Source organism: Notolepis coatsorum, assembly GCF_963971535.1.
Source record: "Notolepis coatsorum genome assembly, chromosome: 2".
In the NCBI taxonomy this organism is placed as follows: Eukaryota; Metazoa; Chordata; class Actinopteri; order Aulopiformes; family Paralepididae; genus Notolepis; species Notolepis coatsorum.
Genome location: NC_140166.1, coordinates 164631820 through 164644124, shown reverse-complemented (window position 1 = coordinate 164644124; position 12305 = coordinate 164631820). Strand labels below are relative to the sequence as shown.

The 12305-nt window shown below is 44.7% G+C and overlaps 1 protein-coding gene across 1 annotated transcript in view; it reads left to right on the top strand.

Annotated features, from left to right (window-relative positions):
• The window catches only part of rhpn1 (rhophilin, Rho GTPase binding protein 1), a gene marked incomplete at its 5' end in the record, with an annotated part of 72802 nt that overhangs the window by 58952 nt on the left and 1545 nt on the right, over window positions 1-12305 (top strand). The window contains 6 exon segments of the mRNA XM_084308378.1: window positions 1806-1962; window positions 2520-2642; window positions 4389-4583; window positions 9297-9373; window positions 9773-9919; window positions 10784-10936. Coding sequence (XP_084164504.1) covers window positions 1806-1962; window positions 2520-2642; window positions 4389-4583; window positions 9297-9373; window positions 9773-9919; window positions 10784-10936 — 852 coding nt within the window.

The window sequence follows — 12305 nt, the reverse complement described above, 5'->3', positions numbered from 1 at the left end:
GAAGCTAGTGGCAGCTGCAACACCAGGTTCCACCCACCCACAACCTGCGGTGTAGGAACCACGCGACGACGGAACATTCCCACGGACAGACCCAGGCTCAGCCATCAACTGGGTGTCAGCCCCTGTCTCCATGAGAAGTGAAGAATGGGGCCGCATACGCTTCAAAGAAGGTTCGCGGCCCGCAGCCAAAGGAGAACGCTCAAAGCCCCGCTTCTGGGGATACCAGAGAGAGGACCGAACGGGGAGCGGGCTGCTCGCGGCAAAATGACGACGGGGTGGTTTACCAACCCCGAAATCACCAAAAATGGCCGATCCCTCGGCCGCCAAGACTGTCGGCCTTGCGAAACCCTGTCGATCCTCCAACCAGGGCACCACTGGCGGGGGAAACATGGCCGCCTGTCGAGGATCTCGCCACAGTCGTTGACGAGACCGTGCTCCCACCCCTGGCTGCACAGCGTGAGGCGGTGTAGGACCCGAATCAAAAACCGCCTGCGCCTCCACAGAACGCCCAAAAAGACTATCTGTGGAAAAAGGAGTCGTGAGGAGAGAAAACCTATCCTCTTCCCCAAGAGGAGACTGCTCCAACCAAAGATGCCTAACAACCAAAGTCGATAGCATCCGAATCCTCCCCGCAGTTATAGCTTGCGACTGAGTCAAGATCTCTATAACACCACAAACATGAATCACGTTCATAGTGTCGGTTGGACTCAAAGACCTACAACCCGACGCCATCTTGGATAGGAAAGTAGCCAGCTGAGCCACAACACTGGCCGCCGCTAAATGCCATCCTGCAGCAGTATACCACTCATTCGTCCATACTGCCACCCTCCGAGCCGACATGCTATCAAGCAACGGCCGGGCGGAACGTCGTTCATCCCCGCCTGGGCACAACAAAGAAGCTACCTGGCTACTTAGCCAAGGTACCCCCGGGCTGCACCCCGTCGTCAGCCCCTTCACCCGCAAAAAAGGTAAATAGAGCTCAGCGAACCCCCCCACACCCACCACCGACTGACCTTCATCAATGAAGGTGGCAAGAGGAGGGAAAAGCGGAATCCCGCGGCGGGGATTATCAGACATTCCAGCGTCAACATCAGCGTTAGCAGAAGAAGCAGCAGTAGCATTAGCATTAGCAGTAGCAGTAGCATTAGCGTCAACAGCATGTTCCAGGATCGCCAAGACATCGCCCACTACAGTGGAACGATCGCCAAGCCGCCCCGGCCCTGGTGCCGAAACATACTCCACAGCACGACCAACACCGACATCGACGCCTACTGACACAGACCTCACCTTTGTACAAGCCGACCCGATAGCCAAACCTTGCACGCTGCTCCTCGGTCCGTCGCCGTCAGCCGAGGAACCACCAGCATAGGTCTGCGTCGTCGAAACAAGCTCCGGAGAATCCAGGGAAACACAATCCTCCGGTAAGCCCTCAACATTATTAATCTTCCTTAATCTTTTCACTCCGCTAGCTCGCATGGTGCATAGCATCCAGTACGCTGGGACGAAAATAGAGGAAGGGTGTGTCATGACCAGAGTCATGATTATATGGGTGGTACCACCATAAGGGGCGGGGCCCCATACAGGTGGGGTGCATGTGTTTTTGTTCGTGGGAGATACATTAGGTATCACAGGCGATATAGAGTATCTCGTAAGGCTCAGAGCGGGAGCGATGCCATACGAAATATAACAGCACAACAGTTTGTTTTTTTATTACTTTTGCCAGGTATATGGTTGAAAAAGAATGTTTTTCTGCTTAGAAAGCCCCCTCAACCAATCATAGTCCAGTATTTGTGTGTGTGTTGCAGGTCTCAGACGTGTACTCCTCAGTGCAGCAGACCATGTCTCAGCCCCTGGTGAAGGACTACGTTCCGTTCTCCTGGGCCTCCATGGTTCAGGTCAAAGCAGAACACTTCCGCGCTCTCTCCCACTACCACGCCGCTGTCGCCCTCTGTGACCACACCCGTGAGTAGAGTACCTAACCCTGACCCTAACCCTAACCACCTCCACTCTGACCCCTGACCTCAACCCTAACCACCACCACTCTGACCCCTGACCTCAACCCTAACCACCTCCACTCTGACCCCTGACCTCAACCCTAACCACCACCACTCTGACCCCTGACCTCAACCCTAACCACCTCCACTCTGACCCCTGACCTCAACCCTGACCACCACCACTCTGACCTCAACCCTAACCACCACCACTCAGACCTCAACCCTAACCACCACCACTCAGACCCCTGACCTCAACCCTGACCACCACCACTCTGACCCCTGACCTCAACCCTAACCACCACCACTCAGACCTCAACCCTAACCACCTCCACTCAGACCCCTGACCTCAACCCTAACCACCACCACTCAGACCTCAACCCTAACCACCTCCACTCAGACCCCTGACCCTAACCCTAAGACACCTGATTGACTTCTTCTATTAAATGTTATACATCTTTATTTTAAAACGGTGGTTAGTTTTACTTGTCTGTGCACAGGGGAAGTCATTTGACTTATTGTGTGTAGAGTCCACTGAGGTGGAGGTGGACGAGGAAGAGGAGAAGGCCTTCCTCCAGTTCCACGTCAGTGCTCCTGTTGGACCCGCACTCAGCCAGCTGCTACGAGACCCAGAGGAGAGGAGGAAACTAGGTGAATAGATATGTACAAACACACACACACAGTTTTTATTTCTATACTTGTGGGGGACTATTACCTATATTCATTCTTACGCTAACATTAACCCCCATCACTACATGCTTATAACCCTTAACCTGACCCACTGCAGCAATGCACAACCGGCACCTCTCAGAAATGAGACTTGTCGTCTTGATTAAGTGATCTTAATTAAGAAATCTTAATTAAGAGGTGAATCCTTGGGCATCCTTGTGACAGAGTGTGTCTTCTTCTGAGTCAACCTTTAGAAAGTTTAGAGGATTATGTTGAAGACACAGAAGAAATGTTGCGTCTGTTTTTTGCACCAATAACATCGTTAAATTAACCATGTGCTCCAGAATTAATCTCTTAATTCATACACAGTATTACTAATCTTGTCATGTGGGGACCAACCAGAAGAAGGCCCACGACCCGTTCTGGGTGCCGACCCATAGTTTAAGAAACCAGAATGCAAGAGGCTGCAGTCTCGACTCCCGGAGAATCAGCATTGCCTTGGCTTGGGCTGATCGCTATACTAACTCGTTTGGCTGAGTTAGGGGGAGGGAAGCCGTGGGTGGGTCCTGGGCGGTGTGGACAGCGACCCCCACAGTTTGGTCGGGGCGCCTGCACAGCGAGGGTAGGATCTGGAGAGAGGTAGTGCGACCTTCCACACGTTACACTCTCCCAGTGAGAATCTGCGCGGCCAGGCTGGCTGCCGGCTGGCTGCACATGCGTTGGAGGAAAGCATGTGACAGTCTCCGGCCTCTCGGACCAACAGTAGGGGGGGGGGGGGGGGTGCGCAACAACCAGGAAGGGGGTTGGGAATTGGCATAACGACTAACAGTGGGATAGGAGAAAAATCGGAAAAAAAGGAGGGGGAAAAAAGATAATTAAGAAAGAAACCAGAATGTAAAGTGTGTGTGTGTGCGTGTGTGTGTGCGTGCGCGCGTCAGGGTTCGCACAAGGTCCTTGAGGTGCTTTGAAGTGCTTACAAAAAAAAGTCAAGGTCTGGAATTCCTTGAAAACAGCCAATTATTTAACAAGGTGCTTAAAAAGTCCTTGAAATTCAAATCAACCATTCGCATTGAAAGTTTTGTTCATCCATGATAAAATTGTTCTGAATCAAGAAATAGAATTTTCTTTTATTTAAAGTGTAACTAATTGTCGGAAATTGGTTTTAAGCCATACATATTGGATACATTTTTTTTTCTATAAAAACACCATTTAAAAGTGAATTGTATGTGAAGTGTATGTCCTTAAAAAGAAAAAAGAAATGTAATAATTTTTCCTCCCCTGGGTTGTTTATGAGGCGTACTCGGATTATACTGCTTATTTTGATTATGCTGAATACTTTGAAAACAAATTGAATAAGATGGAAGAGCCTGAGTAACAAATGTCATTGCCTATGTGAATCAAGTATATACTGTATGATCAATGAAACGTGATGTTCATTATGACAAAAATAAAATAAAATTATTGTATCCTTTTAAATGGCCTTTTTAACCCTTTCACTGCCGCACTACCAAAACGGTTAACCCTTTCACTGCGACAACACAGAAGGTTAACCCTTTCACTGCCACACAACAGCCGGTAGACCCGCGACCGGTGGTTGTGTGATAGTAAAGGGTTAACCTTCTGTCGTGTGGCAGTGAAAGGGTTAAAATGAAAAATAGTGCTTAGGAAAGTACTTGAAAGTCCTTGAATTTCATTTTGCAATGTCTGTGGGAACCCTGGTGTGTGTAGGTAAAGCCCACCTGCGGCGTGCTGTGATCCGACACGAGGAGGCCATGCGTGTGCACGGTCTGTGTAAGATCCTGAGGAAGATGGACATCCTGCAGGACGTTCTGTCCTTCATGCATAAGCACTCCCTGGACAAGTACTCCGAGCTGGACCGAGAGGACGACTTCCACGAGACCGCAGACGCTCCGGAGATCCACTGTGAGTCTCCCCTCCGTTGGCCAGCAGTGTGCTGCCTAGGGCAGGGGTCAGCAACCTTTACTATCAAAAGAGCCACTTTTCCCCCGTCCCACAAAATAAAATGCTCAAGGAGCCGCACAACCTATTTACCCTTAAAATGAAGATAACATAGTGTATAACGTTTTATATATCCCCAAGCATTACATATCTCTTGTTGTGGAATGAACACAACATTATGCATACTTTTGACAATAAATAAAATCAGAATTTGTTCTTACTTGCTTACTTTTTTGAAAACCGATACCGATATTTTCCGATATCACATTTTAATGCCGATATCGGCCGATAATATCGGTAGGCCGATAATATCGGACATCCCTACTTTTTATTGCTGTTTTTACCTGTTATAACAAAGGAAAACCTCAAACTCTTATGAAGAGGAGAAAAAATACTGGCTGTGTAGACCTATTTTTAAATAAAACACAGAAGAGGAGACAAAACACTGGTGTCTGTAGACCGACTTTGAAATAAAACCCTGAACTATTCAGGTATATTTGAGTCCTTCCCTTATTTGTGGAACATTTATAAAATAAAAGGTAGTCCACTTTGAAAAAAGACTACCATGTGTAGTAGACCTACTTTGAAATAAAACACAGAAAAGGAGAAAAAACACTGGCATCTGTAGACCTATTTTGAAATAAAACCCTGAACTATGCAGCTCTATTAGAGTCCTTCCCTTATTTGTGGAAAATCTATAAAATACAGGTAAGCCTTTTGTTGACTAAATATCTTAGTTGATGAAATATTTTTTCATTTCAGTGTCACAGTATGACATCGATCTCCAAAATAAAATAAAAATAAAAATTTAATATTTTGTATTTATTTTTTTTGGGGCCAGGGAGCCGCAGCTGATTGGCTAAAGAGCCGCATGTGGCCTCGGAGCCGCAGGTTGCCGACCCCTGGCCTAGGGGCTCTCATAGTCTAGAAGTGCAGGGTCCATACTCTGTGAGAGTCCCCCCTCTCTTAGTCAAAGGGAGAGTATGCAGTGTGCTGCCTAGGGGCTCTCATAGTCTAGAAGTGCAGGGTCCATACTCTGTGAGTCCCCCCTCTCTTAGTCAAAGTGAGAGTATGCAGTGTGCTGCCTAAGGGCTCTCATAGTCTAGAAGTGCAGGGTCCATACTCTGTGAGTCCGCCCTCTCTTAGTCAAAGTGAGAGTATGCAGTGTGCTGCCTAAGGGCTCTCATAGTCTAGAAGTGCAGGGTCCATACTCTGTGAGTCCCCCCTCTCTTAGTCAAAGTGAGAGTATGCAGTGTGCTGCCTAAGGGCTCTCATAGTCTAGAAGTGCAGGGTCCATACTCTGTGCGGACAGACCTTTGCCTTTCACAGTGCAGGTGTACCAGCTCTTCGATCCACCAACCTATTGACCAGCACGCATGTACGCAAATGCTCGGGACACACGGACAGGAAAATTTAGCAGTGCATGGAAATGCCTAATGCAAACATCCCTTGAGGTCCGGAAATGACATAATTTCCATCAGCAGGGACCTGAGAGGAGTCTGCCTGTGTATGGTATGTCTGGACTATGATTGAAGAGGAATGTCACCCATTTTCAGAATTAACATTATGTTCTTCCTGTGCACCAGGAAAGTGCTGTCAGTATTTGTGAACACACACCACTCTCTCCTAAAGATAGAAATCAGAGAGAGAACCCTCCAATCCGTGATGTCACTGGGATATGTAGTGCACGGCACGGTGGTGTAGTGGTTAACACTGTCGCCTCACAGCTAGAAGGTCCTGGTTTCGATTCCCACTTGGGGACCAGGTAGCCGCGTTGCCAGGTACCCAGGTGGGGTATCTCCCGGGGGTTTCTGTGTGGAGTTTGCATGTTCTCCCCGTGCTCGCAAGGGTTTCCTCCCGATAAGATAAACCCAATGGAAAAACATGCAGAACAGATCGCTAATGCTGTCGCGTCCCTGACGAAGATGGACAGGAGCACTTGGATTGGTCCCCAGGCACGGCCCCACACCGCAGTCCATGTCTGCTGCCGGCTGCCCTTGAGGCGAAGGACGACAGGATGAGTCAAACGCAGAGAGGAACATTTCATCGGCGACCAAAAATTTGTGTGTCACTACATGACGACATTGTCAACGTGTGCAATGAATAAAGACTTTCCACTTTCATTTAATCTTCTTCAAAGTTCAGTTTTAATTTTATTAAATGTTTTATTTAATTTATTTTAATTTAATTAATATCAAATGTGGAGCTATTCCATAGACAATCTCAGAATGTTTGCGGCTATACAATTTTTGTGTGAGATCTTACACCCAAATGAGGTTTATATTCTAGCATTGCGAGAAGGTCTGAACCAGAAGAGCTCACACAAACATTAGCGCCCTCCAACAATATGCCCTCCAAATTCCTCAGAGACTCAGCAGCCGTCATCACCCCAGTCATCACACACATAATAAACCTCTCCATAAAACAGGGACATGTCCCCAAAGACTTCAAAATTGCGAGAGTGACCCCCCCCCTGCACAAAAAAGGCAGCAAATTAGACCCAGGCAACTACTGCCCTGTTTCTATTCTTACCTCCATCTCGAAAGTCATGGAAAAAACCACATCAAACAAGACGTGGACGCGGGTAAATACTGCGGCATGGTCATGCTGGACCTGCAAAAGGCCTTTGACACTGTCAATCACTCCAGTCTGATTGACAAGCTAAAAGCAATTGGTTTTAATAATAATAATAATAAATTCAATTTGTACCGCACTTTATATTTGTGAAAATCTCAAAGTGCTACAGGAGATAAAGATAAAAAGTTAAATGAATAAAAACAATTAAAATGAATAAAACAACCAATGAAATGGGAGAACATAAAAATAAAATAAAATAATAATAATAATAATAATAATAATAATAATAATAATAATAATAATAATAATAATAATAATAATAATAATAATAATAATAATAATAATAATAATAATAATAATAATAATAATAATAATAATAATAATAATAAAATGAATAGAAGTAAAAGTAAAAGAATAATTTAGGCAAATGCCTTGTTAAAAAGAAATGTTTTATCAGTGAGCTGGATGCAATCCTACCTGGAGGGGAGATAACAGATGGTAGAGGTAAACGGTACTCTATCCCCCCCCCCCCCCTCCCAGTGAGCTGTGGTGTTCCACAAGGAAGCATACTAGGACCGTTACTGTTCCTAATTTATGCAAATGACATGTCGTCAGCTTGTTCCTGTTCGCGTACGACTCAGCCCTGCTGGTCTCTGACAAGAGGTCTCTGACAAGAGGTTACAGGTTGAAAAAACCCTCAGCTCAGAACTCGGCAGAATCTGCACCTGGCTCGCTGATAACAAACTATCATTACACCTGGGTAAAACAGAGTCCATTCTCTTCTGATCAAATAACAAACTCAGCAAAACCAACGGCTTCTCTGTTACAGTGGATGACAATATTGTCACAAGGAAAGATGAAATTACATACCTGGGTTCCATCCTAGAGACAAATCTTTCCTGTGACAAAATGGCATCCAATGTAATAAAAAGTCAACCAACGAACAAGATTCTTGTACCGGATCTCCTCTCTGGTAAACAAGAATACCCTGAAGACTCTGGCAGGCGCACTCATTCAAGGGTACTACGACTATGCTTGCACCTCATGGTACCAAAGCACCTCAAAGGCACTAAAAACAAGATTACAAACATCACAAAACAAACTGGTCAGACTACTGCTTGACCTTACTCCTAAAACCCACCTCACCCCTGCCCATTTTGACAACCTAGGATGGCTTAGAGTAGACGACAGAGTACAGCAACTTTCAATGGGCCTGGTCTACAAGATACACTACACCACTAAGGTACCCATGTCGAAATACTTCCCAAAGGTCAGTGAATACCACAACACCAGAGGGAGTTCCACAAATCATGTTCAACCCAGATTCGGCACAAACAAGGGTCTAAACACGTTTCTCAATTATGCCACATCAATGTGGAACGCCCTACCCACGGCCTTAAAATGTGAATCCCTACCCACCTTCAAAATCGCTCTCAAAGAGCACCTACGGGAGGCTGCAATTCGAAACTGGCCCCCGTAAACGTCCAAACCCCATCCTCCCACCCACCCACCCCCTCCTAATGTACAGTTTACTCCCCCTCGTATGTATATATTTTCTGTTAGGATCTCTGTTTAACAGTACTGTATATTTGCATATCTTGTATGTCACAAATGTAACAGTACTGTATACCTGTATCACTGTATGTCATGTATGTCAGAAATGTCATGATATATATCTGTATGTTGCGTATGTCATTAATGTCATTATGAATTGAAAATGGGGGACCCTGATGTAAACCAGACGAACGTCTTTCTCTGGTCTGCATACCCTTAACAATTGTGTGTATTGAGCCGTACTGTATTGTACCCATTCTGCAATCTGTTAAAGTTTTCAATCAATCAAGCAGGGGATGTTGGATCAATCACTTTCAATTCAGTCAGTTACAAATGGAACCAGAAATGTTTACTTGCTGATGCTGGAACATTTACTACTACATTCATCTACTTTAGTCAGTTTTCAAATTGGAAAGACAAAATATTCTTACTGAATGAATTGAATTGAAAGTGAATTGATCCCAACACTGATTTCATAATAGATATGTAGTCATACTGAACCATATTGATTTTACAACTTGATGGCTGGTTTCTCCTGGTCCACAGCTCAGACCCGTCAGAAACCAGACATCACGCCGCCCAACTTCTCCACCGTCCAGGTCACAGACATCTTCCAGAGGCTGGTGAGACACTCCATCTTCTACACGTTAGACATTTTCATTTTTAATAATAATAATAATAATAATAATAATTATTCATTTATTTTATATAGCGCTTCTTAATGACCCGAAGTCGCTGACAATAGGCAAAAAAAGAAACAAAGAAACGTAGAACACAGAGTAACAGACAACAAATACAGGAGCCAGTAGGGGAGACAGTCGGGGGAGGTAAGTAAGGAAACCAAGGATGGTTGAAACACAGAACATGATTTATTAGAATTTTTAGGTGCAGGGTGAAAAAGAAGCAATTGACCTGTCTCAGAAGCCTCGCCCTCTTTTTCCGCATCCTCCAATCACAACCCTCGGACAAACTTTTCATGAGTGATGAAGGCGAGGTGCTCTTCCTCTCTCTCCGCGCTGCAGGGTCCTCTGTCGGTGTTCTGTGCGAGGGCTCGCTGGGGGCCGGCGCGGGTCATCTCTCTCCAGAGGGGAGAGGGCGGCCTGGGGCTCACGCTCAGGGGGGACTCCCCTGTCCTGGTCGCAGGGGTGGTGCCCGGAGGCTGTGCTGCGGTGAGAGAATCTACACTAGGGATGGGATAGAATATTCGAAAATTCGAATAGTCATTCAGTTATTAAGATCGATTTCTTATTTTTTTACAATAGATTATTCGTTTTGTGTAAAAAAAAAATATTAAATAAATTTTTTTATCAAATACTTTTTTTTTTATTGAAGCAAACATTCTTATTTAATTCCTTTTTATATTTAGAGGCAGCCTAATTTGCATAGCCTAATTTATCTAAAAGATGCACATGAAGTGCATATTTATGTGCAATACCCTTTGATTTTAATGATCCATTCTATTAAAAAGAATAACTGAATTGAACTGAAACTGAACATTTTAACTGAATTTAAACTGAAACAGAAAATAACTATATATTTTTAATATAATAAAAAAAAAATTGGAGGGGGGGTCGAATATTTGAATATTCGGTCTTAAGAACCAGCAATCTTCGAGTAGCACTTTTGCTAGAAAGTCCCATCCCTAATCTACACCACACTTATCAACCCAACCTCACTTAATATGCACACGTTCACTTGTACGGACACATGTCTTACTCTTGCTAAATGTAACACACCCATGTTTTAACCACTTTTTGAGACAACGCTCATCATGCTTCACACTGGCACACGCACATGCACACCCACGCACATTACAGTATACACACACATACTCCTTATTTCTATAAGGTTAAACTAACCACCTAGATAATTTGTATACATTTGTCATGTCATTCACTAACGTGTGTGTGTGTGTATGTGTGTGTAAATGCGTGTGTACATGTGTGTATGTGTGTGTACGTCTGTGTGTGTGTGTGTGTACGTGTGTGTATGTGTGTGTACGTCTGTATGTATGTGTGTGTGTGTGTGTGCAGGAGGCGGGTCTGAGGGAGGGAGACTACATCGTGGCAGTAGATGGAGAGGACTGTAAGTGGGCGAAGCACGGAGAGGTGGTCCACATCCTGAAGAGCTGCAGCGACCGAGGGGTGGAGCTCAGTGTCGTCACGCTACACTCACATGACACACAGGTACGTGTGTTTACTCAGGAACATGACACACAGGTAGGTGTGTTTACTCATGAACATGACACACAGGTGAGTGTGTTTACTCAGGAACATGACACACAGGTACGTGTGTTTACTCAGGAACATGACACACAGGTAGGTGTGTTTACTCATGAACATGACACACAGGTGAGTGTGTTTACTCATGAACATGACACACAGGTGAGTGTGTTTACTCAGGAACATGACACACAGGTACGTGTGTTTACTCAGGAACATGACACACAGGTAGGTGTGTTTACTCATGAACATGACACACAGGTGAGTGTGTTTACTCATGAACATGACACACAGGTGAGTGTGTTTACTCATGAACATGACACACATGTGAGTGTGTTTACTCATGAACATGACACACAGGTGAGTGTGTTTACTCATGAACATGACACACAGGTGAGTGTGTTTACTCAGGAACATGACACACAGGTACGTGTGTTTACTCAGGAACATGACACACAGGTAGGTGTGTTTACTCATGAACATGACACACAGGTGAGTGTGTTTACTCATGAACATGACACACAGGTGAGTGTGTTTACTCATGAACATGACACACAGGTAGGTGTGTTTACTCATGAACATGACACACAGGTGAGTGTGTTTACTCATGAACATGACACACAGGTGAGTGTGTTTACTCATGAACATGACACACAGGTACGTGTGTTTACTCATGAACATGACACACACAACATGACACACAGGTAGGTGTGGTTATATAGACGTGTGTTTACTCATGAACATGACACACAGGTAGGCATGGTTATTAGGGGTGGGGGGGAAATTGATACGTAGTAGTATCGTGATACTTTGCGTGGCGATACTGTATCGATATTTATTTATTCATAAATATTTTTTCTTATTATTATTTTTTTTGTATAAGGAAGTTGCATTGTTCATTTCAATACCTGTAATAGTACAGTAGTCCACACACACACACACACATGTGCATTCAGTTAAGTTGGAATATGACTGTAATACAAACAGTTCAGTTTGTCAGGTACATGCAACACAGATTACAGTGTCTACTGTATTGAACATGACACACAGGTAGGCATGGTTAGATAGATGTGTGTTTACTCATGAACATGTGTCTGGTAGCTAATAGCTGCTAGGGGTGGGAATCACCAGTTTCATCACGATACGATATTGATTCTTTGGACAACGATACGATATTTGCTGATATCACAAAGTCTGCCACGATACGATACAATTCAGGTGCCTGCGATCGATATGAGACCATATTATATGCCCATTTAACACAATCAGTAACATTTAGATCAACTCAAAAAAGGCAACGAAAATAGGTCTGTGTGTGTGTGTGTTCTCAGGT